This window comes from Polypterus senegalus, chromosome 3, assembly GCF_016835505.1.
Source record: "Polypterus senegalus isolate Bchr_013 chromosome 3, ASM1683550v1, whole genome shotgun sequence".
In the NCBI taxonomy this organism is placed as follows: domain Eukaryota; kingdom Metazoa; phylum Chordata; class Cladistia; order Polypteriformes; family Polypteridae; genus Polypterus; species Polypterus senegalus.
This window is the reverse complement of record NC_053156.1, coordinates 11,299,027-11,326,708: the sequence shown is the minus strand read 5'-3', so window position 1 is coordinate 11,326,708 and position 27,682 is coordinate 11,299,027. Positions and strand designations below refer to the sequence as shown.

At 43.3% G+C, this 27,682-nt stretch overlaps 2 protein-coding genes across 2 annotated transcripts in view; one reads left to right on the top strand and one right to left on the bottom strand.

The window, feature by feature from the left end:
* Positions 1 to 658: 658 nt before the first annotated feature.
* os9 (OS9 endoplasmic reticulum lectin) overlaps positions 659 to 27,682 on the top strand; it is a 113,823-nt gene continuing 86,799 nt past the window's right edge. The window contains 1 exon segment of the mRNA XM_039749597.1: positions 659 to 951. Within this exon segment, the coding sequence (XP_039605531.1) occupies positions 796 to 951 (156 nt within the window). The 5' untranslated portion in view covers positions 659 to 795.
* On the bottom strand, positions 10,139 to 12,470 carry LOC120524828 (zinc finger BED domain-containing protein 4-like). The gene is made up of 2 exons (XM_039746600.1): positions 11,303 to 12,470; positions 10,139 to 10,997 (listed from the first exon to the last, which is right to left on the bottom strand). The coding sequence occupies exons 1-2, from the start codon at positions 11,730 to 11,732 to the stop codon at positions 10,402 to 10,404; spliced, it is 1,026 nt and encodes a 341-aa protein (XP_039602534.1). The 5' UTR covers positions 11,733 to 12,470; the 3' UTR covers positions 10,139 to 10,401.

Sequence of the window (27,682 nt, the reverse complement as noted above, 5' to 3'; positions counted from 1 at the left end):
TGGTAGACAGTAAGACGTTAGGGACTTTCAAAACTCGACTTGATGTTTTCTTGGAGGAAGCAAGTGGATAGGACTGGCGAGCTTTGTTGGGCTGAATGGCCTGTTCTCGTCTAGATTGTTCTAATTCTAATTCTAATTCTAAAACATATTTATCTATCAGAAACATCAACACAGCTTTTATGAGTGCAATACCAAATGGCAAATAACAAAAAAATATGTATAACATTTGTCATTCTGATAGATGTTGCAAACATTTGTAGTAATAAAATGCATCGCCATTCCAACAGATGGCCCATCACTGGAATGGAAAATGCAATGCATTTATCCCTGCATGCGTTAAATAATACATTCCAATAGATGGTGCACTGAGAATGTTAACACTTAGGACATTCGTTACTTAAATTTTAATCCGTTACGAGCTGGTAAAGAATAAACTTGCTATTAAAAAAGTGTTCCACCCCTGATTAAACAGTGCCTACCAATCAAATGTCACTGATCCCTTCATCCTGCATCTCACGGAAGCGGTCATTGGCTGCCGGGTATATGTTTTGCCCAGACTCCTCGATGACACCGCGCATTCTCGACAGATCTCGTCTTTCTGTTGGTCTTTCGTCTGCCAATCTATCCCCGGGCTTGAAAGGCAAAACAAAATAAATAGAGGAAGCTGTGGAGGGCGGAGCTTTATGCAGCAGTGCACCAATGAAAGCGGGACAACTACGACTAGCGTGAGTTCCAGCCAATGAGGGGCGCGTAGGTGGCACGTGAAACACGGAGACTGAGGGGTGAGCGCGGAAGATGGCTGCCGCCATGTCGCGGGGAACGGAGCTGTGGAGCTTTTGGACTTTTATCACCTTCTTCTTCTTGTCGGCTGTCGCGCTGCTGAACTTAGAGGAGCTAAATGAGATGAAATACGGCATCGAGATCCTACCGGACCCTGTTATCCGAGGCCAGGTGAGTCTTGTTGCGTGTTTGTTACGCCGCAAACTTGTGAGAGAAGGACAGCGAGCAAGGCGTGCGCTGCAGTCCAAAGTGTCTGTGAGAGTCGAGCGTGTCTGGAAAGGGACCACCTGTGACCTGGAAGACAGAGTGAACGTTCATGTCTTAACACCGGAGCATGTGGGTCCGTAAAGACGGTCGGTGCATGTCGAGTACGAGGCGTGCGCACCTCCGGGAGCTTGAAAAGCCGAGTCTTAAGAGGAGTCCATCTGGAAACCAGTGACAGGTCTGAGCCCAGAATGGCCGAGCTCCCGCTCTCTCCGTGACTGTGAGGGCGATGTTCGTGTCCCCATCAGAGCCGTTCGGTGTGTCCATCGGTGTCTGCTTTTGCTTTCAGTCTGTCAACTAGTGCTGACACGCGAGTCGGTGGTCCGGGATTCAAGCGCCGTCAGAATGGGGAGAGTGCAGCCGCCGAGGGCACCGGTCACCCATCAGGCAGTCGTCTGCCATTAAAGCTTCTGCATTGGCAAGAGCTGTCGGGGAGTCCTCTGGACTGACATTTGGTCAAACATCCCGACTGCTGCCCCTCTCTTGTCATGCAGTCACTTTCGGCCAGTTTCTCTTGTGTAAGTAAATCCGCCTGTCACTTACAGTAGTGGGGGACGTGAAAACCCAGTAGACATTCTAATGTCATGTGAAATAGAAAAATAATTGTTAGGTCATAAATGGAGTTAGTGTGCCAACAGCCCAGCATAACGTGGTGGTGGTGGTGATAGACTGGAAGATCATTCAGTAGCAGAATAAAACCAGAGCAGTCGGTACCAGGGTTGGCAGATAGTGGTTGGAATTTATAGCCTTAAATATTCTTAGAAATAGCCCACTTGTAACGGACGGGAGCATTATGCCATTTAAATCAGTGTATGTAAAATGTAAGTATTCTCAATGCCAGGTCACAGAGCTGCACGTGGAGCTGCCTTGGGTAGATCTCTCTCCGGCCCTGAGGTTGCAGCTTTACAGAGCGCCAACATGTTGTGTGTTGTTTGGCACAATCCGTCTTGGTAATGTGCCTACCTAGGGCAGGATCGTGGGGCAGCTGGAGCCTATCCCAGCATTCACTGGGCACAAGGCACGAATAATACCTGGCTAGGCTGCCAGTCTATCTCAAGGTGAACACACACACACACACTAGGGCCAATTTGAGCAATACCAGCCCACCGAATGTGCACATCTTTGGACTGTGGGAGATCATGGAAACTCCTTGTAGGGACGTGAACCTCGGTCCCCTTGTTGCGATGCGCTGTGCTGCTCTTTGTTTAGCAGAAGTAAGAAGTTCACTGTACTCTGTAGATGGGACACTAACTGACCCAATAAGATAAGCGTGGACACCTGACATCCTTACATAACTGCAGTTCCAATTGTCATACAAAGTCAATGACCTGTGAAAAACTACCAGGGGCTGAAAGTCCTTAAGACTGTAAATATTTTAACAAATCGTCTTGTTTTATTTATTTATTTTATCCATTATTGTTTCACTATTCTTTGTCAGATAATCATGATGTTTCTCTAATTCTGATTACGTAGTCTTGAAAAGCATTTCATACTGCATGAACTTCACAACCGGTCATCCACCTGACGCTAAGCATGATCAGGTCTGGCCAGTACTTGGATGGGAGACCATCTGGGAAAAGCTTGGGTTGTTGCTGTATGAGGTATTGGTGAGGCCTGCAGGGGGCGCTTACCCTGTGGTCTGTGTGTGGATCCCAATACTCCAGTGCAGTGACTGGGGACACCGTGGTGTAAAAATGTCACAGTCCTTTGGATAAGATGTAAAGCTGAAGTCCTCGCTCTCTGTGGTTGTTAAAGATCTCTGGGTGTCTTTTGAAAACAGTAGGGTGTATTCCAATGTCCTGGTTAAATTGTCCAACACCTCAGCCAGCTATGAGAGGGGGGATGTCCCGTCAAACCCTGGCTAGTATGAAGAATGAATGCAATGAAGAATCTTTATATAAAAAAGATGTATTTATAACAAAGTGGCACCAAAATGATTTTGGGCCTCCTAATCATCCCCTGTCTCTAATTGGCTAACTGTCTCTCTCACCCCTTCACCACCTAACAGTTCATGTGTGGTGAGCATACTGGTGCAAAAATGGCTGCCATCACATCATCCAGGTGGATGCTGCACATTAGTGGAGGTGGAAGTGGCTCCCCTTTCACTGTTTAAAGCAATTTGATTAGTGAGACAATTGTTATGTAAATGTAAAGAATTATTGTTATTTCTTTCACGTTTTACTTTTATTGACGTCATCCTGCAACTACATTAGATTCAACTTTATTGTCATTACACATGTTCAAGTACAAGGCAACGAAATTCAGTTTAGGTCTAACCAGAAGTGCAATCTGCAGAAAGTGCAGGATAAAGGTATAAGTTCTAAGTACACCTAAAAGGGATAATCAGAAGTGTACAAATGTATTCTGCGTGGATATTTGTATTTTCAAACAGGTATGTACATTGTAGCGCAGTCCATATTAAAGAGTGTAGTGGTAATGGGAAGAGTAAAGGGGTGTGTGAGGTGTCAGTGGAGGGCAGAGTTCAATAAGGAGACGGCTCTAGGAAAGAAGCTGTTCCTCAGTCTGCTGGTTCTTGACCTGAGATACCTGAAGCGCCTACCAGAAGGCAGGAGAGAAAACAGTTTGTCGGCGGGGTGAGAGTAATCCTCAAGAATACTGCGTGCTCGACGCTCACAGTGTTTCTTTTGAATGTCCTCAATGGCAAGAAGTGGAGTCCCTATAATATGCTGGGCAGCTTTCACCACCCGCTTGCAGTGCCTTACGCTCGGCAACAGAGCAGCTTCCGTACCAAAGTGTGACGCAGTTGGTTAGGATGCTTTCTATTGTGCAGCGATAGAAGTTCACCAGAGTAGTTGAGGATAGCTGGTGGTTCTTAAGTGTTCTCAAGAAGAATAGGCGCTGGTGAGCCGCCTTGACCAGGCTAGAGGTGTTGTATGGTTAGCAACTTAGAAATCTGAATGATCTGTTAAAGTGCAGGCAGGCTTTCCCCTCCAGAATTTCTGTTCCTCTTGCTACACATTTCTTTCCATCGGTGAACATCTTTGTCCTTCAGGTTTTGTCACTTTTCGATATGTTCGCCGACTTCCAAACTGGAGATCAACAAAAATGTATTTCAGGAAATATGTAGTCAGCAAGGTGGACGATCGGAGTCGTAACGATCTGCGTTGGGTTTGTGTCAATGCCACGCGTCGGCCCATTTTTGAGTATGTGTACATCGGGCTGTGCCGCAGATCTCGCTGTAGGCGACGAGTACTTTGGCATATCTGTGTCGTAGGCTCAATGCAGATGTATAAATTGGCCTTTAGGAGAAAGTTTTAAAGGACAAGTCTGGCATATTTTCAAGGCAAGTTTTTGCTTCACAGCAGATAGGTAGAACTTTTTTTGTCTCCTGTGGGAAATTGTGCTTTTTATAGAAGCTCTTTAAATAAATAAATAAATAAATACTTAAATAGGTACATAAATAAATAAATGAATACATATCCATATATTGGCCGTCCCAGCCCCAGTGAGGTACTCTACAGGCGTATTGTCGTTGGTGTAAAGGAGCCCCCCATCGCATTTCTTGACACACTTCTGCTAAATAATGTGTTGGCTGAAAGGCCTCCGTGCTACTGTAGTAATTACCTGCAGTTGAACTCGGGAAAGACTGAGGTACTACAGTGGTGCTTGAAAGTTTATGAACTCTTTAGAAGTTTCTAGATTTCTGCATAAATATGACCTAAAACATCATCACATTTTCACTCAAGTCCTAAAAGTAGATAAAGAGAAACCAGTTAAACAAATGAGACAAAAATATTATACTTGATCATTGATTTATTGAGGAAAATGATCGAATCTATACTAATAAAAGGCAAAGCCCTCACTGACTCACTCACTCACTCGTCACTAATTCTCCAACTTCCCGTGTAGGTAGAAGGCTGAACTTTGGCAGGCTCATTCCTTACAGCTTACTTACAAAAGTTGGGCAGGTTTCATTTCGAAATTCTACGCATTAATGGTCGACAACGTCCGCCGTGTTGAACTTTCTTATTTATGGTCCCATCTTCATGAAATTTTGTAGGCCGCTTCCCTGCGCTAACCAAAACCGATGTATGTACGTATTTCGGTGGTATGACGCCACTGTTGGCCACCATATTGAACTTTCCAACGGTCTTTGTTACCTATGGGCCCATCTTCAAGAAATTTGGTACGCGGGTTCCCAACGCTAACTGAATCCTACTTAAGTACATATATACGTCCATAGCCTGCAGCTCGGTCACCGTGTGAGGCGGCGTTGGGTCCCCCATCCCAACGCCTCCCACGTTGTTGGCTGGCTGCCTGCCTATATAAGGCCGTCCGTCGCTCCGGTCTCTACATTCCCTTCCTTGCTACGCCACGGGATTCACGTCTCCCTGCTGATAACTACAGCCTTTTTATTTAATCCACGGCTTCTCCGCTGTTTTATTGTTCGTTTATTACGATTATAGTTATTGTGTAGGTATTTTAGACTTACTTTACATTGTTCAGGTACTCATTTCCTTTATCGTTCCAGCCGTACCCCCATTAACATGTCTATCGAGGTGATCACCATCGATCAAAGAACTGTCACTTACTGAGTGGTTTCCATGCCCGGAGATGGCACCTACCTTTTCCATTCTCTGTGTTACATATTGCACGGCCATATCAGGCTCACTCTTGATATCCATTGTGTCTTATGTATTGAATGACTGGGACAGGTTCAAGGTGTGGACTGATGACGGTACAGGAGATAATTAGACTACACAGGAGCACTAGAAGAGTGAAATGCTTAAGACCTTCACCTATGGATCTGCATGTGAGTTGATGGCTGCCGCTGAATTGTTCGGTTGTCGCTTTCAAGTGTACCGAAATGGCCAAATATTTTACACCTTTGGACAACCGCCAATGCCTCTTAAACATCTTAGATTGACAGGTGACGATTTGAGTAGTGGACACTTTGATGTTTATGAATGTTTAAACTCTCAAAAGCTGGATGTGATTTTATCGATGAAACCGGTTGTGTGCTTACAACGCTTGACAGATGGCGAATGTCACTTCAACACAACAAGTCCTACAAATACTGTCGTCATTGAAACAAACCATGAAACTCAAACCGATTATGACAGCAGCAATCCAAGCTGTGAGATTTGAGACAAGATTACTGTTCACATGGCCGACTGTACGTTACATGCTCAAGAGTAAGCTCAGCACACAGCTTGGTCATGTTACAACTGGAGGGCGAACTCACAATGTGGTATACAAAGAGATCCTTAACAAATAATTATTGGGATATTTTCCCTCAGTTTAAAAAGGTTTCATTTTCTTCTTAATAAAAATTTGAAGGCAGTACTTCGCCGCTGCGAAGCGCGGGTATTTTGCTAGTATTACATATTTGGGAGTGGCAGACGTATGTGACCCTTTGCTTTCAGTATCTGCTGTGACCCCCCAATAACTGCAACTAAACGTTTCCGGTAACTTCTGCTCATTCCTGCACACCGGCTTGGAGAAATTTCAGCCCATTCCTCCGTACAGAACAGCTTCATCTCTGGGATGTTGGTGGGTTTCCTCACATGAACTGCTCTCTTCAGGTCCTTCCACAACATCTTGATTGGATTAAGGTCAGGACTTTGACTTGGCCATTCCAGAACATTGACTTTGTTCTTCTTTAACCATTCTTTGGTAGAACGACTTGTGTGCTTAGGGTCGTTGTCTTGCTGCATGAGCCACCTTCTCTTGAGATTCAGTTCATGGACAGATGTCCTGACATTTTTCTTTAGAATTCTCTGATATCATTCAGAATTCATTGTTCCATCATTGAAGGCAAGTCGTCCTGGCCCAGATGCAGCACAACGGGCCCAACCCATGATACTACCAGCACCATGTTTCACAGATGGGATGAGGTTCTTATGCTGGAATGCAGTGTTTTCCATTCTCCAAACATAACGCTTTTCATTTAAACCATAAAGTTCTATTTTGGTCTCATCCATCCACAAAACGTTCTTCCAATAGCCTTCTGGTTTGTCCATGTGATCTTCAGCAAACTGCAGACGAGCAGCAATGTTTTTTTTGGAGAGCAGTGGCTTTCTCCTTGCAACCCTGCCATGCACACCATTGTTGTTCAGTGTTCTCCTGATGGTGGACTCATGGACATGAACATCAGCCAATATGAGAGAGACCTTCAGTTCCTTAGAAGTTACCCTGGGGTCCTTTGTGACTTCACCGACTATTACACGTGTGCCTTGCTCTTGGAGTGATCTTTGTTGGTCGAACACTCCTGGGGAGGATAAAAGTGGTCTTGAATTTCCTACATTTGTACACAATCTGTCTAACTGTGGATTGGTGGAGTCCAAACTCTTCAGAGATGGTTTGGTAACCTTTTCCAGCCTGATGAGCATCAACAACTCTTGTGAGGTCCTCAGAAATCTCCTTTGTTGGTGCCATGATACACGTCTACAAACATGTGTTGTGAAGAGCAGACTTTGATAGATCCTGTTCTTTAAACAACACAGGGTGCCCACTCACACCTGATTGGCATCCCATTGACTCGAATTTCACCTTCAAACTAACTGATCATCTGTGAGGTTCACATACGTCTGCCACTCACAAATATGGAATATTCCATCATTTTCCTCAATAAATAAATGACCAAGTATAATATTTTTGTCTCATTTGTTTAACTGGTTTCTCTTTATCTACTTTTAGGACTTGAGTGAAAATGTGATGATGTTTTAGGTCATATTTATGCAGAAATCTAGAAAATTCTAAAGGGTCCACAAACTTTCAAGCACAACTGTAATTGTTGCTCCTCCTGTTCTTTATTCTGAGATTCGCTTAAAATGATCTCCTGTTATTAAGTCGAGTTTACGTAACCTTGGGGTTATTTTTGATCAGTCCCTGCCGCTCGTTTCATATTGAAGAGCAGTCAGCTGCTCGTGTTTCATTCATTTTAAGAAATCTTTCTAAGCTAAGAAATGCTGTTTCAAATCAGAATTGGAGATGCTTGTTCCTTCTTTTATTTCCTCGCGACTTGATTATTGCAGTGCTCTTTATATATGGGTCTGAGTAAGTCATCTCTCTCGCGTCTTCGGTTAAGCCAAAATGCAGCCGCCAGGCTCCTAACTCGCACCCATTACGCTCATTTTGCACACGCTGCACTGGCTCCCAGTGTTCTATACAATTCACTAGGGGGCTCTGCCCTGCCCCCTGCTCGCTTCACTTGCCATCCCCCGGGCGGGCGCTACACATTAGTCACTTCACGGCTCTGCCACTCGCGTATGGGGATGCGGATGGACAATTTAAACTGACTGATATTTTCATGGCACTTGTTACATATACATAATAGGCCTAACTATTTTACATTACAGCGAGTAATCAACCCTAGTAAAACATAATAATAAATCGAAAGAAAATTGTTTCATGTTGCGTTAGAGGTATTCATTGATTTCATTCTGCTTGGATTTAAAATTAAAACGCAAATGCTTATTAGACTTGCACCTTTACTGTAAAACTTCAGTAACAACATTTTTTGAATTAACTTTTCTTCAGTATCGCATTGAATTTTGATTCCGTGTTTGGACAACGCAACGTATAACTGCCCGTGATTGAAATTCGTTTCTTTCTCTCTATTAAATAAAACAACTTTTTTTGAATGTTTGTCCCTGTGATTTGTTAATTGTCTTTGCAAAAGTTATTCTAACAGGAAACTGTAAACCGTTTTGAATGTGAACGGCATATCAAGATCTCCTTTGTTGTCTCATGTTATCCCCTGAAGATGTCCTACATTACCTTTCTTGGATACGTCCTCCTTTCATCAGTAATTCGTGCGGTGGAAGACCAGACGGTGTTAACGGTTGTAGATATTCTTCATGATATTGTAAGTTGATGTTTTCATCTTCTGCACCATCACCACCAACTGTGTCAGCAGTGTCTCCTGATACACATTTAACCAATTTGCTGTGTAACCGATCAACAATTTTCACGTTCATTCAATCAATCAATCAATCAATCAACATTTATTTATATAGCACATAGTCATACAAAAAAAAAATGTAGCTCAAAGTGCTTTACAAAATGAATAGAAAAATAGAAGACACAATAAAAAAATAAACATAAGTCAACATTAATTAACACAGAATAAGTAAGGTCCGATGGCCAGGGTGGACAGAAAAAACAAAAAAACTCCAAAGGCTGGAGAAAAAAATAAAATCTGTAGGGGTTCCAGACCAAGAGACCACCCAGTCCCCTCTGGGCAATCTACCTAACATAAGTCAAACAGTCCTCTTTGGATTTAGAGTTTTCATGGAAGGACCTGATGATGATGGTCACGTAGACTTCTGGCTTTCAGTCCATCAATGTTGGTGCATCAGGATGCTTTCAGTAGGTGGTGGTGGCGCAGGCCGGAAAAAGAAACAGAAGAGAGAGTTGGGGTCAGTACAGATTTTGGAGCCACTGTGAATAGTTATTATGAAGAATTGAACATACAGAGTATCAGGATTAAGTTAAAGTGAATAGGGCTGGGCGATTTTGCCTAAAAAAAAATCTTCGATTTTTAAAGAAAAATTTGAGTTTCGATTCGATTTTTTTTTTTTCCAATGCACTTAAAAAACGGCTGCAGACATCAGATATAGTGTCAAAAGTGCAACTTTATTGCTATGATTGTCCTCAAGAGTTAAAATGCGTAGAATCCCAAAACAAAAAGTAAATGAGGCTCTGTCATTCAACAATTTCAAGCTTTAACCCAGGTTTAAGCAAAAGTGCAACAGCTTCACAGTAGCTTAAATTTTCTGTTCAAGAAATCAGATAATTACAAATGTTGTAACATATAACATTACAATTAAAAAAAATAAACTCTTCTCCGTATAGTGTGAATATAAAAAATGAAACATGCCTGTGGCAGACATATAGCCTGCTCAAAGAATGAACAAATGTAACCTTTTATCTATAACAACAAAACATGTGCTTGTTAGATCTCTGAAACATTGTGCATGCTCATTCTAAACATTTTTTTGCAAGAAAGATGAGCCTGTCCACAACCTCTGGCTTAAGGCAGGCCCGGTTGCAGGTAACTATTCCCCCACCCACACTAAATACCCTCTCTGAGGGGGCACTAGTGGCTGGAATAGAAAGATATTTTTAGCCAGTAAGCTTAGCCTTGGAAAGTTGGGCTGATGCAGCTTCCACCATTCAAGAGGATCTGTGTCTGGCTCTATGTCTGGAATAAGGAAATACGTTGCAAGCTCAGTCTCAATTTTTGTTTTCTCAGATTGTGGGTGTGGCGTGCTGGATGGTGCACTGTTTTTAAAGAAGGCACCCAGAGTCATTTTCTTTTTTGGTGGGGTGTTCTCTTGAACAGCTGAGGGACCAGCTTCCTCTGTGGTAGAGTTGCAGAGAGCAGAGATCTCAGACACCGCTCTTTTTTTTGACAACTTCCAGTTTGCTTGCATCAATGTAGGTTGTACGGAACCTCAGGTCTAAAAGTGTGGCCATGTCCAAAAGTTCCTCTTTCCCCAAATCACAGTATTTACTTTCGAGGTAACGCATGAAGTTAGCTTTGATCGTTTTTGTTAGCTCCAAATCTTCCTCCTCTGGCAGGAGGAGACTTGTTTTAAACCAATGCAGCACTGGTTTGATGCATGACACACTGACATATGATTCCCCTGACAGTGCATCAGTGAAGTCCTGGAGAGGTTTTACTGCTTTGTTGGTGGCTTCTAATACTTCCAAATCTTGCCACGTGGGAACAAGGTGACGCGTTTTCTTGTCCGCACCCAGGACACGAGTTATTGCCTTCTCTTGCTCAAGAAAGCGCTCAATCAACTTTTGACGAGACCCCCAACGTGTTGGGGATTCTGAGATCAAAAGATGCTTTGGAAGTCCATGCTCAGCCTGCACCTCTGTCATGTCTCGCCTTTTTTTCCAGCTGTAGGAGAAGGCCGATACAGCTTTTTTGCAGACCCCTATGGCCCGATCGATCCTTGGATCCTTCACACCATTCTCTGTCATAAATGTGAAAAGATATTTAGTATATTTTTTGTCACTCCAAGCTTAAACTATATATTTGATTATGTGAGTTTTCAAAATTGTTTTGTACTTTTATCACAATTTTAATAGCTGTAACACAGTTTAATACATAATGTATAATGAATGCAGATTAAGGAAAAGTCAGGTTTATTTATGTAACCCAGTCTATGTGTGTAAACCAGTTGAAATATATACCATGTTCTGGCTATTAAATTATAAGCAAACAGTACTTTACAATGTGCAAGTATGTGCACCTATTTATTCTTACACCAACTCTTACCTATTGCGCTGTGGAGTCTGTGGCCAAAACACTGCAAGCTGGGCCAGTTGTTGTCCTTAAGGGCTTTTATGATGTTGGTGCCACTATCAGTTGTCATGCAGACGAGTCGTTCCTCCGAAAGTCCCCAGGAGCGGAGAGAGTCTTTTAAGCCATGGGCAATTATGTCACCAGTGTGGTTGTCGGGGAAATACGCTGTCTGAAGGCAGATGCTGCGCAGAGTCCAACTAGTGTTGATGTAGTGAACCGTCAGACTCAGATATGGCCGCATCGTCCGGCTGGACCTCAGGTCCGTTGTGGCTGAGTAAAACTGCATCTCCTCCAGCTCACTGCGGATCTTTTCCCGAGTTGTATTGTACATGTGAGGCAGCACTACATCGGCGAAATACTTGCGACTGGGGAGAACGTACCTCGCATCTAATACTTTCAGCATGTGATTAAAGCCTCACTTTTCGACAGAATAACTTGGCAGCATGTCTGTGGCAATATAAAACGTGATCGCCTCTGTAATCGCTTTCCATCGCGCTCCGTTCTTATCATAAGGTACACAGTTTGTGAAGCTCTCTGGAAGTGTAGTTTGCTTTTTAGCAGGTGTGCTAGAGGAGCCGTTTTCGCTACGGAGTCGGCTGCACTTCTCCCATTCTTCGGGATGTTTATTCCTCAGGTGCTGGAAAAGATTTGTTGTACTGCTGCTTCCAGTAGCAACAGCCTTGAAACATATTTTGCAGCAAGGCTTCTTCTGTGTTTCGTCTGCTGCATCAAAACCAAACCAGTTCCAAATTACGGAATTACCTGTGCCTTTCTTTGGAAGTAGTTCTCTGCTACACGCTGCCATGTTGTTTTGACTGTGTTAGGCGGGGCAGTGGCTGGCTCATATCGCGCTACGGTAACCAACAAGGATGAAACGCGGAAAAGTCCGAAAAAACTATTGTGGCAAAAAACTCGAGTTTGCAAAATAATCGCTTTAAACTACAAAATCGATAAATCAATGAAATCGATTTTTTGCCCAGCCCTAAAAGTGAAGTTATAAAAAGGCCACGTTAAAGTCATGTGTTTTCACAATTATTTGACTTCATCCTTTCTCGGTGTTAGGATTGCCCGTATATTCATTTCTGCTGTTGATAACCCTTCGGGATGAAATTCTTCAATAAGATTTGGACATAATACGTCTTCTTTTATTGGGAACTTAAAGTGAGGAAAACGTAAACATTTATGCAGACCCCCAAGTGCTTGTAGGAGTGGACCACCTCCATATTAACTTCTTCTTCTTCTTCTTTTTCGGCTGCTCTCATTAGGGGTTGCCACAGCGGATCATCATCTTCCATATCTTCCTGTCCTCCTCATCTTGTTCTGTCACTCCCATCACCTGCATGTCCTCTCTCACCACATCCATAAACTTTCTCTTAGGCCTTCCTCTTTTCCTCTTCCCTGGCAGCACTATCCTTAGTACCCTTCTGTCAATATACCTGTAATAAGAATATAAGTTTAATGTCTCTGTACAAAAATGATTTTATAAATCCACCCGCATGTACAGGCCAAAGTTAGCACACAGGGGCTCTCTGCATTTAGAACTACTAGGCAAGCATTTGAAGAGAGAAAGGTACAACTACGAAAATGGGCAACGTCTACTATTTCTGTATGTAAGAGATGAAATGGAATCCTCTCCTTCCCTTGTTTGGAACCTAAGTAAAGGCCAGCCGATGGATGGATGAGTGATAATGTCATCCGTCCTGAAAATCCTTTCAGCGCAGCGACCAAAAATGACAAACTACACACAAAGTGTTGTCATGGCTTCCTTCGCCTGTTATGCTGTGTAAATCGTCATTCTAGAGAGCCAAGTTATTTTCTCTTTTTTAACCCACCGTATCACTATGGGAGGGATATCGCCTTTTTACATTATATCTATATAGTTTTGGGTTACTTAAAGTGCCTTAATTACAAAAGAACTTATTCCATCTAGGGAGCTAGCGACCCCAGAGGAAACGATACCCCTCATCTCTCCTCTGCACTTGTCCAAACCAACCCAATCTCGCCTCTCTGACTTTGTCTCCCAACCATCCCACCTGAGCTGACCCTCTAATGTCCTCATTTCTAATCCTGTCCATCCTCGTTACCCCCAATGCAAATCTTAACATCATTAACTCTGCCATCTCCAGCTCTGTCTCCTGTGCCACCGTCTTCTGCCCATATAACATAACTGGTCTCACTACCGTCCTGTAGACCTTCCCTTTCACTCTCGCTGATACCCGTCTGTCACCAATCACTCCTGACACTCTTCTCCACCCACTCCACCCTGCCTGCACTCTCTTCTTCATGTCTCTTCCACAATCCCCATTACTCTGTACTGTTGACTCCAAGTATTTAAACTCCTCCACCTTCACCAACTCTACTCCCTCATCCTCACCATTCCACTGACCTCTCTCTCATTCTCACACATGTATTCTGTCCTGGTGGTCCTACTGACCTTCATTCCTCTCCTCCTCATATCTCCACCTCTCCAGGGTCTCCTCAACCTGCGCCCTACTCTCTCACTACAGATCACAATGTCATCAGCATTGGCGGCGGTGGCAGCACTGAGGGGGTGAGGGCTCGGACCAGCAGTCGTCCCACACTCCTATATGCATAACTGTGGACACAGATAAGTCCCAGCCCAGCACGGGCGTGAACAGAATACACCAGTTGGGAAAATGGATCGAGGCCTGGAGTGCTGGACTGCTTTCAAAGTGCTCTTTACAATCGGAGAATGAATGCGAGGCATCTGTCCATTTATTGGGACTGTGTAGGACGATTAATCTCTTATTTTTTTTCATCTCCTTCTTATAAATGCTTGACAATACGATTTAAATGGTTACACATCATTTGACTGGTAATATTATTTTGCTCTCTCAAATTCATTCCCTAATGAGCTAACAAAAAAACCAACAGTGGCCATACCTCGAGCCTTGGTGTGTGTGCTTTGCTTTGTTTTTGTCTTAACAAGGTGCGATTCCTGCACTCGTGCACTGAATGTCGCACGTCAACACGCTAGCATTTCCAGACGTGACCTCTGCAGTTTTTCTTTGGAGGTGTGTCGGTGCGGCGCTGTATCCTTACTACGGGGAGCCGTTTCTTATATGCGGTTTTCACTCCCTTTTTCTCATGTATTATGGTGCCTTCTGGTGTAAGTTGTCTGTTTGCGGGCACATATGTGCAATACTGACTTACTTGGTACTGGCGATACTGAAAAAGCTGGTACCGTTACGTTTTTAATCTAAAACTTTATTAATTCCCAGGGGGAAATTTTAGATTCAGAAGCAGAAACAAAAATAAAACCCAATATGGGCAGACATAAACCAATAATACAGCCAGTCAGTCAATTCTGTAGATGCTTATTGCGTAGATATTTCAAAATAAACTTAATGCTGCCTCCCCAAGTATTTATTAAATTGCTTGATAGCAGTGCTCACAAAAGACCCCCAGAGGTCCTTCTTGGCATCCCGTTTTATCTAAAATTGCTCCAAGAGATCGCCTTCTGGAGGGTATTTTTTTTGTTTGTTTGTTTTCCTCTGATGGCTCCCCATTTTTCCATCATCCTCTCTTTCCACAACAGCTTTCCAGTTTGTCCAGGGCTCACCCGCTGATGGAGCAGGCTTTTCTGATAGGTTTGTTCGCTTCTCTGTTTTGGTTCCCTGTGTGTGTGTTCAAAGGTCTGCTCCCCGCCTGTCTTGCTCATCTCCTCCACCAGGCCTCTCCGATCCTCTGATTGATTATTACTGTCTGTTCCACACATGAAGCTGCAGGCTGATGGTGCCATTGCTGTCCAACTCCGGTCCTGGTGGGCTGCAGGTTTTCATTCTAACCCTTAATCAGTTTTCACTGCTAATTAACTCCTTTTCCCTTCATTTTAAAAGCCCTGTTTTTAAGTATTCAGTCCTCTGAATTGATTCGTTCCTTCATTAAATGGCAGCCAAACAGAACTGAGATGTGAAACGATCCAGCGGATGACCAACTAAAACTCTAACCAATCTCTTAATGAGAAGCCAATTCTTGTTGTTAATTAAACCCATCATTTCCAAAACTGTTGATGTTTCTGTTCTTTCTAAGACCACCGTCCAAACGTTTTGATGACCTGAGAGATCAGCCTTACCGAGACCCTCCCCTTTCTTTATTTTCAGATATTGTGTGACGGGTACAGGTGAGCCGGTCATGTGGTGTCTCGTTATTGTTTGGCTGCTAATCTATATACGGTGGACCCTTGACTTACGAACTCAACTCGTTCGCGAGGGCTGGTTGTAAGTCAAGACTATTTTTCCCATAAGAAATACTGTAATGGAAATACCCATAATGCACTCCGAACCTCCCACAGCAACACTTACTTAACCTTTTCATAATAAAAAAAGGGTTGTATAATGCGCATAATTTACCAAAACACCAATAATTTTTCTAATGTACTAACCAAAAAGTGCCCAGCCTACCAGAAACATCAATTTCACACTGTACTCGCCATTTAATTTGACATCTTTGGGCTGCAGGAAGGGAGGAGGAGGAGGAGAATGAAACGGAAGGTGCTTATTGTTTAGAAGGAGCCTCCATATGCAAATCTTTTCTTTGTAAAATCGTCACGATGGTGGATTTCGACATGCTGTACGTATTAGCGAGATCGGTCACACGAACGCCACTCTCGTTTCCGCACAATTTCCTTCTTCGTTTCGATTGTGATCGCTGTTTCTCAAATTAATAATGACAGTAGTCGAGCACTCCGTTCAAAGCTGGCCGTGTCGTGAACTGCTGTTATAATACACTCCAAAGTAAGCCGGTGCTGACTCAGCCTGATGACATCATCATGTGCCGCGCCAGCCCGCTAGCTAACATCCCTTAACAATCGCTTTCTTTACCTTCGTTACCTTCTCTTCCTTCCTTGGCAATTATGCGTCTTGCTTGCCATGGTCTTGGTGAATTATATATATATATATATATATATATATATATATATATATAGATAGATAGATAGATAGATAGATAGATAGATAGATAGATAGATAGATAGATAGATAGATAGATAGATAGATATAGATAGATATAGATATAGATATATAGATATAGATAGATATAGATATATAGATATAGATATATAGATATATAGATATAGATATAGATAGATATATAGATATAGATAGATAGATAGATATATATAGATATATATATATATAGATAAATCACTGCACTGACTGAAATTATGTCCACAAACACATGTATCTGGGCTCCGACTGACGCTTACGAACGCTCTCGGCTGTTTGTTTACAATCGCACAAGCGGGTACACGTGACGGCATTCGGTTGTAACGCAAGATGTTGGTCGTAAATCCAAAACAAAAATTTTGGTCGTAAGTCAAGTTGTTCGCATGTCAGGCCGGTCGTATATCAAGGGTCGACTGTATATAAAATTCTTTTCGCGTTTGAAATGGAAATTACGTAAGACCACAAGAGTCAGGTTACACTGAGAATGTAAGACAGAAGCAGATCGAGAGAGGAGGCTCGCTGATCAACGTATACGACAATCACAATTGACGGCCTCACAAACACCTGAACAACGTGCTGAACAGAATCGCTTTTGACGGATGCAGTCTTCACGGGCTACCACGTCACACAGGCGTCAGGGTCTGTATATGGAGGGATTCAATTATAACATTGAAAAAGCTTATTGACTACAGTGGTGTGAAAAAGTATTTGCCCCCTTCCTGATTTCTTATTCTTTTGCATGTTTGTCACACAAAATGTTTCTGATCATCAAACACATTTAACCATTAGTCAAATATAACACAAGTAAACACAAAATGCAGTTTTTAAATGATGGTTTTGATTATTTAGGGAGAAAAAAAATCCAAACCTACATGGCCCTGTGTGAAAAAGTAATTGCCCCCTTGTTCAAAAATCACCTAACTGTGGTGTATCACAGCTGAGTTCAATTTCCTGATTACTGCCACACCTGTTTCAATCAAGAAATCACTTAAATAGGAGCTGCCTGACACAGAGAAGTAGACCAAAAGCACCTCAAAAGCTAGACATCATGCCAAGATCCAAAGAAATTCAGGAACAAATGAGAAGAGAAGTCATTGAGATCTATCAGTCTGGTAAAGGTTATAAAGCCATTTCTAAAGCTTTGGGACTCCAGCGAACCACAGTGAGAGCCATTATCCACAAATGGCAAAAACATGGAACAGTGGTGAACCTTCCCAGGAGCGGCAGGCCGGCCAACCAAAATTACCCCAAGAGCGCAGAGACGACTCATCCGAGAGGTCACAAAAGACCCCAGGACAACGTCTAAAGAACTGCAGGCCTCACTTGCCTCAATTAAGGTCAGTGTTCACGACTCCACCATAAGAAAGAGACTGGGCAAAAACGGCCTACATGGCAGATTTCCAAGACGCAAACCACTGTTAAGCAAAAAGAACATTAGGGCTCGTCTCAATCAGAAACATTTTGTGTGACAAACATGCAAAAGAATAAGAAATCAGGAAGGGGGCAAATAGTTTTTCACACCACTGTACATCCAAAAGTTACAATAGGAGAAATGGACATCGTGTGCGAGTACTGCGAAGCGCAAAAGTTTAAATTTGAATCACGTGGGATGTGGTGTTCAGACGGCAAGGTGACATGAACACCTTTAAGCCATCCACCTGAATGAACCGTTGTTGTCTCTTATTTCTGGCGCAAATCCACATTCAACTCATTTTCTACGGAACATTAGAAAATACAATTTGTGTTTTCAGATGACATCGTTTGGCACCACGGCTGCTACTGAGGAGTCTGGCTTTATGCTGACATTTAAAATATGGGGGCAAATCTATCATAGAATTGGGTCATTAGTACCGTTGCCTCATGAGAGCCACAAATTGTTCCCTTCCACTCAGTGAGCGAAGCCACTGGATAATCTGCTAGTTTAAAGAATAAGATACAACTAAGTTCTGAGTCATGTTAATTAAAACCAAGGCAAAAGAAGGCAATTAGCAGCAAAAACGGACCAGTAATGAAGAAGATGGTTAGAATGAAAACCCGCAGCCACTGCGGCCCACCAGGACTGGAGTTCGACACCTGTGCTGTAGTGTAGTCCTGGTGGGCCGACAGTGGCTGCAGGTTTTAATTCTAACCCTTTTCCTAATCAGTGATCAGTTTTCACTGCTATTTAACTTGTTTCCTTTCATTTTAATAGCCTTGTTTTTAAGGATTCAGTCCTTTTGAGTCGATTTGTTTTGTTCATTAAATGACAACCAAACAGAAATGAGCCGTGAAACGAGCCAACAGATGGCCAGCTAAATGGCAACCAATTTCACTCCAGTCACTTTCTTAATGAGAAGCCAATTCTTGCTGTTAATTAAGCCCCTTATTTCATTCCTTGGCTTGCTGCTGTCATTCTGCCACAGCAGACATTTCCAGAACTCGATTGTCTGTTTGTGATTATTGACCTATTGAGAGATCAACCTCACTGAGACCCTCACCTTTCTTTATGTTCAGGTAATGTGGTTAGCTGGTCACCTGTTTGCTCGTTTTGTGTCCCATTATTGTTTGGCTTCTAATTAAGGAAACAGGAAGAACTAAGGGGTGTGAGTCACGTTAATTAAAACAAAGGCAAAAGAAGTTAATTAGCAGCAAGAACAGGTCACTGATTAAGAAGGTGGTTAGAATGAAAACCTGCAGCACTCAAGGCCTGGAGTTCGACACCCGTGCTGTAGTGGGTCCTCTGCTATGGAGCGGGCTGGCCCTTGGCTCCCACAATCGATTTACTTTGAATGACCATTGAAAACGTACTTTTCCTCACTTTTAAGTCGCATTGTCAGTAGTGCTGGGCGGTATGACCAAAATTCTATATTGCGGTATTTTTCAAAATTATCCCGGTTTCACAGTATTTTTTTTTTTTCCCCCATGCATGAGTGGATGTTAACCACATTTTCCACTGTAATTACTGGCTAAGAATAACCTACTCCACTGTCATGAGAACAAAAAAAACATTTTAATGTGCACACAAGTCTTTACAGGTTTGCATGGCCTCGTAAAGTGATCGTTTTCAAGGGGGTGGCACTAATGAAGAGAAGGAATCGCATTGCATGACAGTTGCAGTCAAAATTTTGAACCTTTTAATTGAACAAAGTTTGCAAACAACTTAAACTATCATGTTGCCAACATATTTTCAACCATGCAAAGAGGCATTTAGACTTAGTCAAATATCCAGAGGTGCTTCTCAAAAGTTGTATTGCACTGCACACGTCTTAGAAAAGGAATAAATAGTCAATATGTTTTGTAAACCAACTGCACTTTCTGTTCATGTTAACAATCTCTGTCGACTGGCACTTTAAAGTGACTTTTTAAAACAACATTAAACTGCATATTATTTAAACTAATAAATAACAATAAAATAAATAATAGTGCAACTTCCAGTAATAATACTATTACTTCAAGACTTCAAGCCCAGGTACATTGCACAGTATTCATATTCACCAAAATAAAACAAGTGCAACTTGGTGATGACATCTTTACCAACTGAACCGTCATTAAGGTAAACTGCATTAATATGGACCTTGCTTCAAGCTAAGCTTTATACATAAATAATAAAACTGCAACTTGCATTTATAGTGCTATTTGTGGTATAGCCCTGCGGAAGCGTATTAGGGCCACAGTGAAGAAAAAAAATACTATATGTCAACATGTCCACTTTATTCTCGACATTTCCACTTTAATCTTGACGCTTATGTTGAGATTAAAGTCGACGTCTCCACTTTATTCTCATAGTTTATTTTGTCATTAAAGTAGAATGTCGTAAACTAAACTTCATCCTAAAATCAGTGTTTAATTTACTAGATTTTCTCAAACCCCGTCATAAGTTAATGCAGCACATTGTTGTGTTCCCCGACCCAGTTGTTAATCACTACGCTTCTTAAACTGACTTCCTCCGCACTAATGGTGCTTTTCCACTGCATAGTACGGCACAGCACAGTTCAGTACAGCTCACCTTGGTTCGGCTCGGTTTGCGTTTCGACTGCAGTTTAGTACCGCTTTAGAGTGGGCGGATTATTCACGTGTCGTTATAGTTGTGCCGCCTCTACTGCTCGCTCTTCATTTTTTTTTAACTTGTCCCTACACTGTTTGTAAGTCCGATGGTAGCCGTGTGCGCCCAAGAGCTTAGCGACCTCCTGAAAAACTTTTTCATTCCGCGTCGCCCCTTTCAGCTCTCGCTGGATCCGCTCCTCGGCTACCAACGAGAGGAACGTCTGTACTTCCTCAATAGACCACGAAACAGCCCTTTTTGGTTAAAACAAAATGGTGCGTCCGAACCTTCGCTGGCTGTGCTAAAAATCTAGCGGGTCTGTTGTGTGACGATTTTCTCCGGCCAATCAGTGACTAGCAGAGTTTACACGTCACGTTTTGGTAACGGTTCGGCGCGCTTGGAACCTCGGCTGAGGTGGTACTAAAAAAAGGACCAGGTACTGTTCCCAGTGGAAAACCCCCCAAAAGTGAGCTGAACTGAACCGTGTCGTGCCGTACTATGCAGTGGAAAAGCGCCTTAAGAGGAGGCGCCGGCAGCGATCGCCGCACACAATCCAGTCACTTCATGATATTCCTGCTCTTTGAACATTTAAAATGCTAAGTTAAGTACTTTAATATCATTTTTCATGATGAAATGCATTAAAGCAGGTATTAAACATGCACGGTAGTGCTGCTCCCTCGCAGTAAGGGGTCCCCAGGTGTACGATCATTTATGGCAGGTGTGACGAGGCTCCAAAAGACTGGATGTATGAATGGGTATCACACAGGTTTAACTGAAATATTGTGCAAATGTTGGAGACACGAACACAGAATTCAGTGGATGTTTTCTGAGGGGCTTTCTTTTATTGCCTGTGCGCTGTCTCTGTCTGACGTACCAAACCCACAGTTCCTATCCTTCCTTTTCTTTCTCCACATAACACAATAAACGTCTTTGTAAAAATTAAAACTCGCTATAAACTTAGACCACCGAGTGTTCAGAACTTTAAAAAAAATCTTCTTTATACTGTACATGTTTAATTATGCCATCCATTCAGGGTTGTGCCCATCCCAACAAACAATGTGTGCGAGGCAGGAGCAAATCCTGAACAGGGTGCCAGCACATCGCAGGGTGAATACGAGCAACACACACACACTAGCGTGTTAATATAGCAGAACAAAACCCCACATCCTACATGACTTTGAAAGGAAACTGAACACGCTGAGTAAACCCACCAGAAAAACATGCAAATTCAAGGCAAGGAACAACCGGGACCCCCTTGCTGTGAGACAGCAGTGCAACCTCCACGCCACTGTGCCCCCACATGTTTGATACCGGCTCTAATGCATTTCATTGTGAAAATGATATCAAAGTTCTTATCTTAACATTCTGAATGTTCAGGGAGCAGGAATATCATGAAGTGAATGGATTGTGTGCGGTGATCACTGCCTGCGTCTCCTCTTAGTGCGGAGGAAGTCAGTTTAAGAAGTTCATAGTGATTAACATGGCTCGGGGAACACTTAACACAAAGCAGTTAATGTGCTACACAACTTATGATGGGGTTTGAGAACATCTAGTAAATTAAATATTCATTTTAAGATGAAGTTTAGTTTACAATGTTGTACTTTAATGACAAACTACGAGAATAAGATAGATACTTCATTAATCTCAAGGGGATATTCACATACTCCAGCAGCAGCTTACTGATAATAACAATATTAAATATCAGAGTGATTACAATGCTGGTATAACTGACAATAACTGTGTATAATGTTAACGTTTACCCCCCTGGTGGAACTGAAGAGTCGCATAGTGTGGGGTCTCCTCAGTCTGTCAGTGGAGCAGGATGGTGACAGCAGTCTGTCTGTCACTGAAGCTGCTCCTCTGTCTGGAGATGATCCTGTTCAGTGGATGCAGTGGATTCTCCAAGATTGACAGGAGTCTGCTCAGCGCCCGTCGCTCTGCCACGGATGTCAAACTGTCCAGCTCCGTGCCTACAATAGAGCCTGCCTTCCTCACCAGTTTGTCCAGGCGTGAGGCGTCCTTCTTCTTTATGCTGCTTCCCCAGCCCACCACCGCGTAGAAGAGGGCGCTCACCACAACCGTCTGGTAGAACATCTGCAGCATCTTATTGCAGATGTTGAAGGACGCCAGCCTTCTAATGAAGTATAGTCGGCTCTGTCCTCTCTTGCACAGATCATCAGTATTGGCAGTCCAGTCCAGTTTATCATCCGGCTGCACTCCCAGTATTTATAGGTCTGCAATTAACACACATCCAGCTGCATTCTCTGTAGGTTCTGACATTTTTCACCAGCGCGGCCATTTCGTCGATCTTATTTGGTAGTGAGTTCACATTTCCCAGGATCACAGAAGGCACCGAAGATTTATAGCGCCACTTTCTCGCAACCCTCTTGGCTTTTATCTTCGAGCCGGCTCGGCTGCCCCGATATCGTCTTCTTATCTTGTCAGATAAATAGGGAACCACACCGGCACGGGCATTTCTTCTCGGCGCTTGATGTTGACAAGTTGAATAGGCGAGTCTCGGCGTGTAAAAATCCATGTCAAGTAGTAAAAGCAGTAAAATGTACCCAGGGAGCGATTCCACATAAAAGAAAGTGGTAGAAGTGATCAGTGAAACAGAGAATAATAGAGAAAAAAGTAAAAAGATGAAGTCATACACGGAGCTGCTGGAATGGCTGCCACTTGTGGCGGCGCTGGATGTAATTTAAAGTGGAAATGTCGAGAATAAATTCAACATGTCGTCACACTATTACACAGTACCCAGGTACATTACACAGTATGGGGGTGGGGGGGGAATAAAACAAGTACAACTTGGCTTGCAGTATTAACCAGTAGTATAGAAACCGTGTTCACACATTTGAACATAATGGTCCAAATTCGACCTTTTAAAACCAAAGTATCTCCAGACAACGGACACGGCTCCTTTCTCTGTGTCATCATGTTCAACTTTATCGTCTGCTACAGCTTCAGTTTCAGAATATTCTCTGTCCATTTCCACCGTTCAGTACCTCCACTAATGCGTGTACTCCGGTGCAGCAGTGAAAAGGTCCCCCCTTAAACAGTTTCCCGCTGCGCCAGGTTCCGAATGTTGTTTAGGCAATTTAAACCGGTGTTGCGGTATAAGAAAAATCCACATCATAACAAAAATAAAAAACGGTTTTTGGAACGAACCGCTATCCTCCTGGCAGTAATTGTCAGTCTAACTTTAACTTTGTAGTTTTAGCTCTGTTGATCTATTTTTATGGCTGTTCATTGTCGGGCATTGCTCTAAGCTGGGGTGTTACGTTTTTGGTTTTTTTTTTTTATACTCCTTTTTCTTGTCTGTTGCTGATTATGTCCTTGTACAGTACTTTAGTCAACTTTTAGTTGTAATAAATGCAATATTAATACATTTGACTCCACTTTGGTGCTTGCGTAAGTGAGCTAATTGTCCAACTTAAATTTGCAAGTGTCACGCATACGTCTGCTGTACACAGCCCTGCCATCCACTGCGTGATACTTCATAGGACAGGGGACAAAGTGTACCCCTGGGGGACTCTTGAGACGAGCTTTCTGACAAAAGGGGACTATTGAGAGTTTATGACAGACAACCCCAATGAAGGCTGACTTTCAGGACTAGCCAGTGACGGATATAAAGGGCATCGTGGAGGTCCGCTTACCAGAAACTGAGACGCCGCTGTGCTTGAGGAGCGTTCATCTGCAGCCGTGGCATTGGTGAGACGTGCCCACCTGAGACCGGCCTCTTGGATTTGTGTTTGTGAGGGTGAGACACCTCACCACATTAGTGCCAAAAACCGTGTCGGCTAGTTTTACATTTTTTTTTTTTTTTATTCTGTATTTTTTGAGCGTGTCACATGTGAAGTTCATGACCTCGGTGTAAATACGTTCTTACTTAGTGACATGTATTGATATGTAGTGATACATAGTGACCGTATTTGTATACCAACAAAAAGAGCCTTAGCTCTTTTAGGGCAGACTTTTGTCGATAGGAGGGGTTGAGGGCGAAAAATCAGCTGTTAATGGTGACACAGCTCACTGTTAACGTCGTAGGAATTCCCTCTCTGCTTGAAGGAATGTTAGACTCGTTGACTCGCCATCTAGTCTTGCGTGTGCGTGAGTTACGAAATGTAAACAAAAGCAAGATGGCATCGACATCTCACGAGGGAGCGAAGCGAGTGCAGAAAAGAAAATACTCGGCAGATGATGTTTTACGCATTATCGCCGAGTCGGACTCTGATTTTTCAGAATCTGATCTTGTTGACGGTAATCAGGAGATCGAGCAAGAGAGTGAGGAACTGGCGCCAGCCGAGCGCATTTGTGCAGCCGATGCACCTACGGCAGGGTTCGTGTGGGAGGAATACCCAGACTTTGACCCACGGGAGCCAAACTGGCTACCGGACTTCACAAGACAGCATGGCTTGCTGTTGGACACGACGGATTACCGGCCGCTGAACTACTTCAGGCTGTTCTGTCCTGATGCTGCTTTTCAGCAGACAAACGGGTATGCAGAGCGATTTTATGAAGGCTGTGCTTGCACCGCATTCTCGTTTATCAAACCCACAACAAAAGACGAGATGAAGGGCGTTGTGGCCTTACAAATAGAGATGCGACTAGACTGGTGATATAACTTCAGGGAGCTTTGGTCCAAACGTGCTTTGTCCCCTGGTGGCTTTGGACAGGTTATGCGCGTGAGGCTTTGGACAGGTTATGCCGCGTGATGATAGGTATGTGCTGCTGCAAAGTTTGATTCACTTGTGTGATAACCAGATGCAAATCCCAAGGGGTGAGCCAGGCTATAACCCCATGTATAAAGTTCAGCCCCTGCTTGACATTGTGGAGCCAACATAGAAACAATTTGATCAGCCTGGCAGTGGTTTGTCTGTGCAGGAATCTGTGATAAAATAAAAGGGACACCATTTTTCTGCCGGTATATGCCAGACAAGCCCATAAAGGATTTTGTACTGGCAGAAGCAAACACTGGTTTCTGCCTGAAAGTAATCAGATATACAGGAACGTATTCCTGTCAAAGAGAGAACCGTCCCTTGACAAGTCAGGCTGTGCTGGAGCTGCTGCAGGGCTATCAACATTTGGGTCATGGTGTGTACATTTGGACAGTAGGGGAATTGGAGCTTGTGGCACAGTGAGGGTGAACAGGAGACGCAGGCCTTCACAGGCTGAAGATGAAAAGAGGCGACAATACGGTTTTTATCCGGACGGAAAAACTTGGTGGCATTGGCATGGTACGATGTCAAACGGGTGACTCTACAGTACACACTAACAATATACTGTATGTGGCAAAGTGCAGCAACAGACAATTGAAAAGGAGGCACCAGTGCAACACGCATTGTAAGCCGTGCAACGTGGCAATGACTGCTACTGGCTGCTTTGAGCGAGATCAGACTGCGCAGGATTTCGCTGGGTAACACGTATGTGAAATCAGAGTATGCAGGCTCGTACAACATGCAAGACGGTAACGTTTGTCAAAGTAAATATGTTTTGTTGATTTCATATATTAAACCATTGCTTTGTTCTTTTTTTTGAAGAAAAATATTCAGCCCTGAGAGAAAAGAAACAAACAAAAATAAAAATTAGCCCTCAAAGAGTTGAACACAGCAGACCGTGCCCTCCATGATATTTGGAATGAAGAGCCGTTTTTTTTTTTTTTTCCCTTTGCTTTAGCCTTCTGCTCCACAGTTTAAAATTACAAATCAAACCATTCAGCCATCATTAAAGTGCACTTTGGGGGGATTTGCACACGTTTCACTCGCACAGCACTTTTTCTACACGGCCCCCGATTTTCAGGGCACCATAATGTTTGGGACATTTGGCGTCACAGGTGTCTGTGTTTCCTCAAGTGGGCTTCCTAAGCTACTTCAGCTTCCTTCTACCCTTTGGAGTCTGTTCAATATGAGCACAAGTGCTGTGCCAGTGAAAGTGAAAAAAAAGATGAGCAAAATGAACCTTCTGGAATGTCACGAAGAAGAAGGAACACCCTGGTGGGCTCCATAGTCACAAAGGGACTGGTAGACCAAGGAAGACCTCCACTGCTGACAACAGAAGAATCCTCACTGTGGTCAAGAAAAAGCCCCCAAACATCTCTATGACAGATCAAAAACAGTCTTCAGGGGGCCGATGTGTATGTGCATGTCGGAGACGACTATCAGCAGAAGACTCCATGAACAGAAACACAGAGGACGCACTGCAAGATGGAGACCACAAAAGCAGGATGGCAGATGACAGAGACGAGACAAAGATGAACCTCATCAGAATGATGGTGAGAGCAAAGTGTGGAGACGACAAACTGCCTGAGGTCCAAAGCAGACCACCTCATCTGTTAAACATGGGCAGTGCTTGGGGGTGTTATGGCCTGGACATGTATGGCCGCCACAGATCCTGGCACACTTCTCTTCACTGATGATGGAACTGCTGACCGCACAATGAATTCTGAGGTGTGTAGAAACATCTGGTCGGCTCAAGTTTTAGTAGATCCCTCCAAACTCCGTGGATGGCACTTCATGATGAGCCAAACACACTGCTGAGGCCACACTGGAGTTTATCAAAGCTACAAAAACAGAACATTCTAGAATGGCCTGGCCAGTCACCTGATTTCAGTCCAATTGAGCAGGCCTTCCATATGCTGAAGAGAAAACTTAAGAAGGACAAGCCCTCCAAACAAGCAGGAGGTGAAGATGGCTGCATGATGGGCTTGGCAGAGCATCACCAGAGAAGACTCTCAGCATCTGGTGATGTCGATGAATTGCAGACTATTCAAGAAGCCATTGCATGCTGGGATACACACGAAAGAACTAAATGAGACAACGGCTTGAATTGACCTGCCATTGCTGTGTCCAGACATTATGGTGCCCTGAAATGGGAGGGCCGTGTAGACAAAGCATTACGTGTCTGAAATGTGCACAAATCCCCTGTCTGTAATCACGATGTCTGAATTTGTTTGATTTGTAATTTTAAACTGTGGAGCAGAAGGCTTAATCAAAGAAAAAAAATGAGTCTTTGTCCTAAACATTATGGAGGGTACTGTACGTATGTACAAAGACGAAGCATTTACCTGTATATACAACATGTTGTAGTGCTGCTTAGAACTTTGTGAACCTGTTCAGTGAGGTCCACCTAATCTTCAGACTGGCCGTTCTCATCCAGTCAGAAAGGTCGTCTCAGTCTGCCACTATCTCTCTCTTCTTCTTTCAGCTTTTCCTGTAACTACCAGATTTTTCCATACCTTCTTTTCTCATGACGTTGCCGTGAAACTCCCAGCTGCCTCTTTCTGTCTATCAGCAGCAACTCGGTCTCTGTGCCCAGAGCTTCACAGAACTTCCTCATTGGTAACGTGGCTTGTCCAGCTGCCTTTAA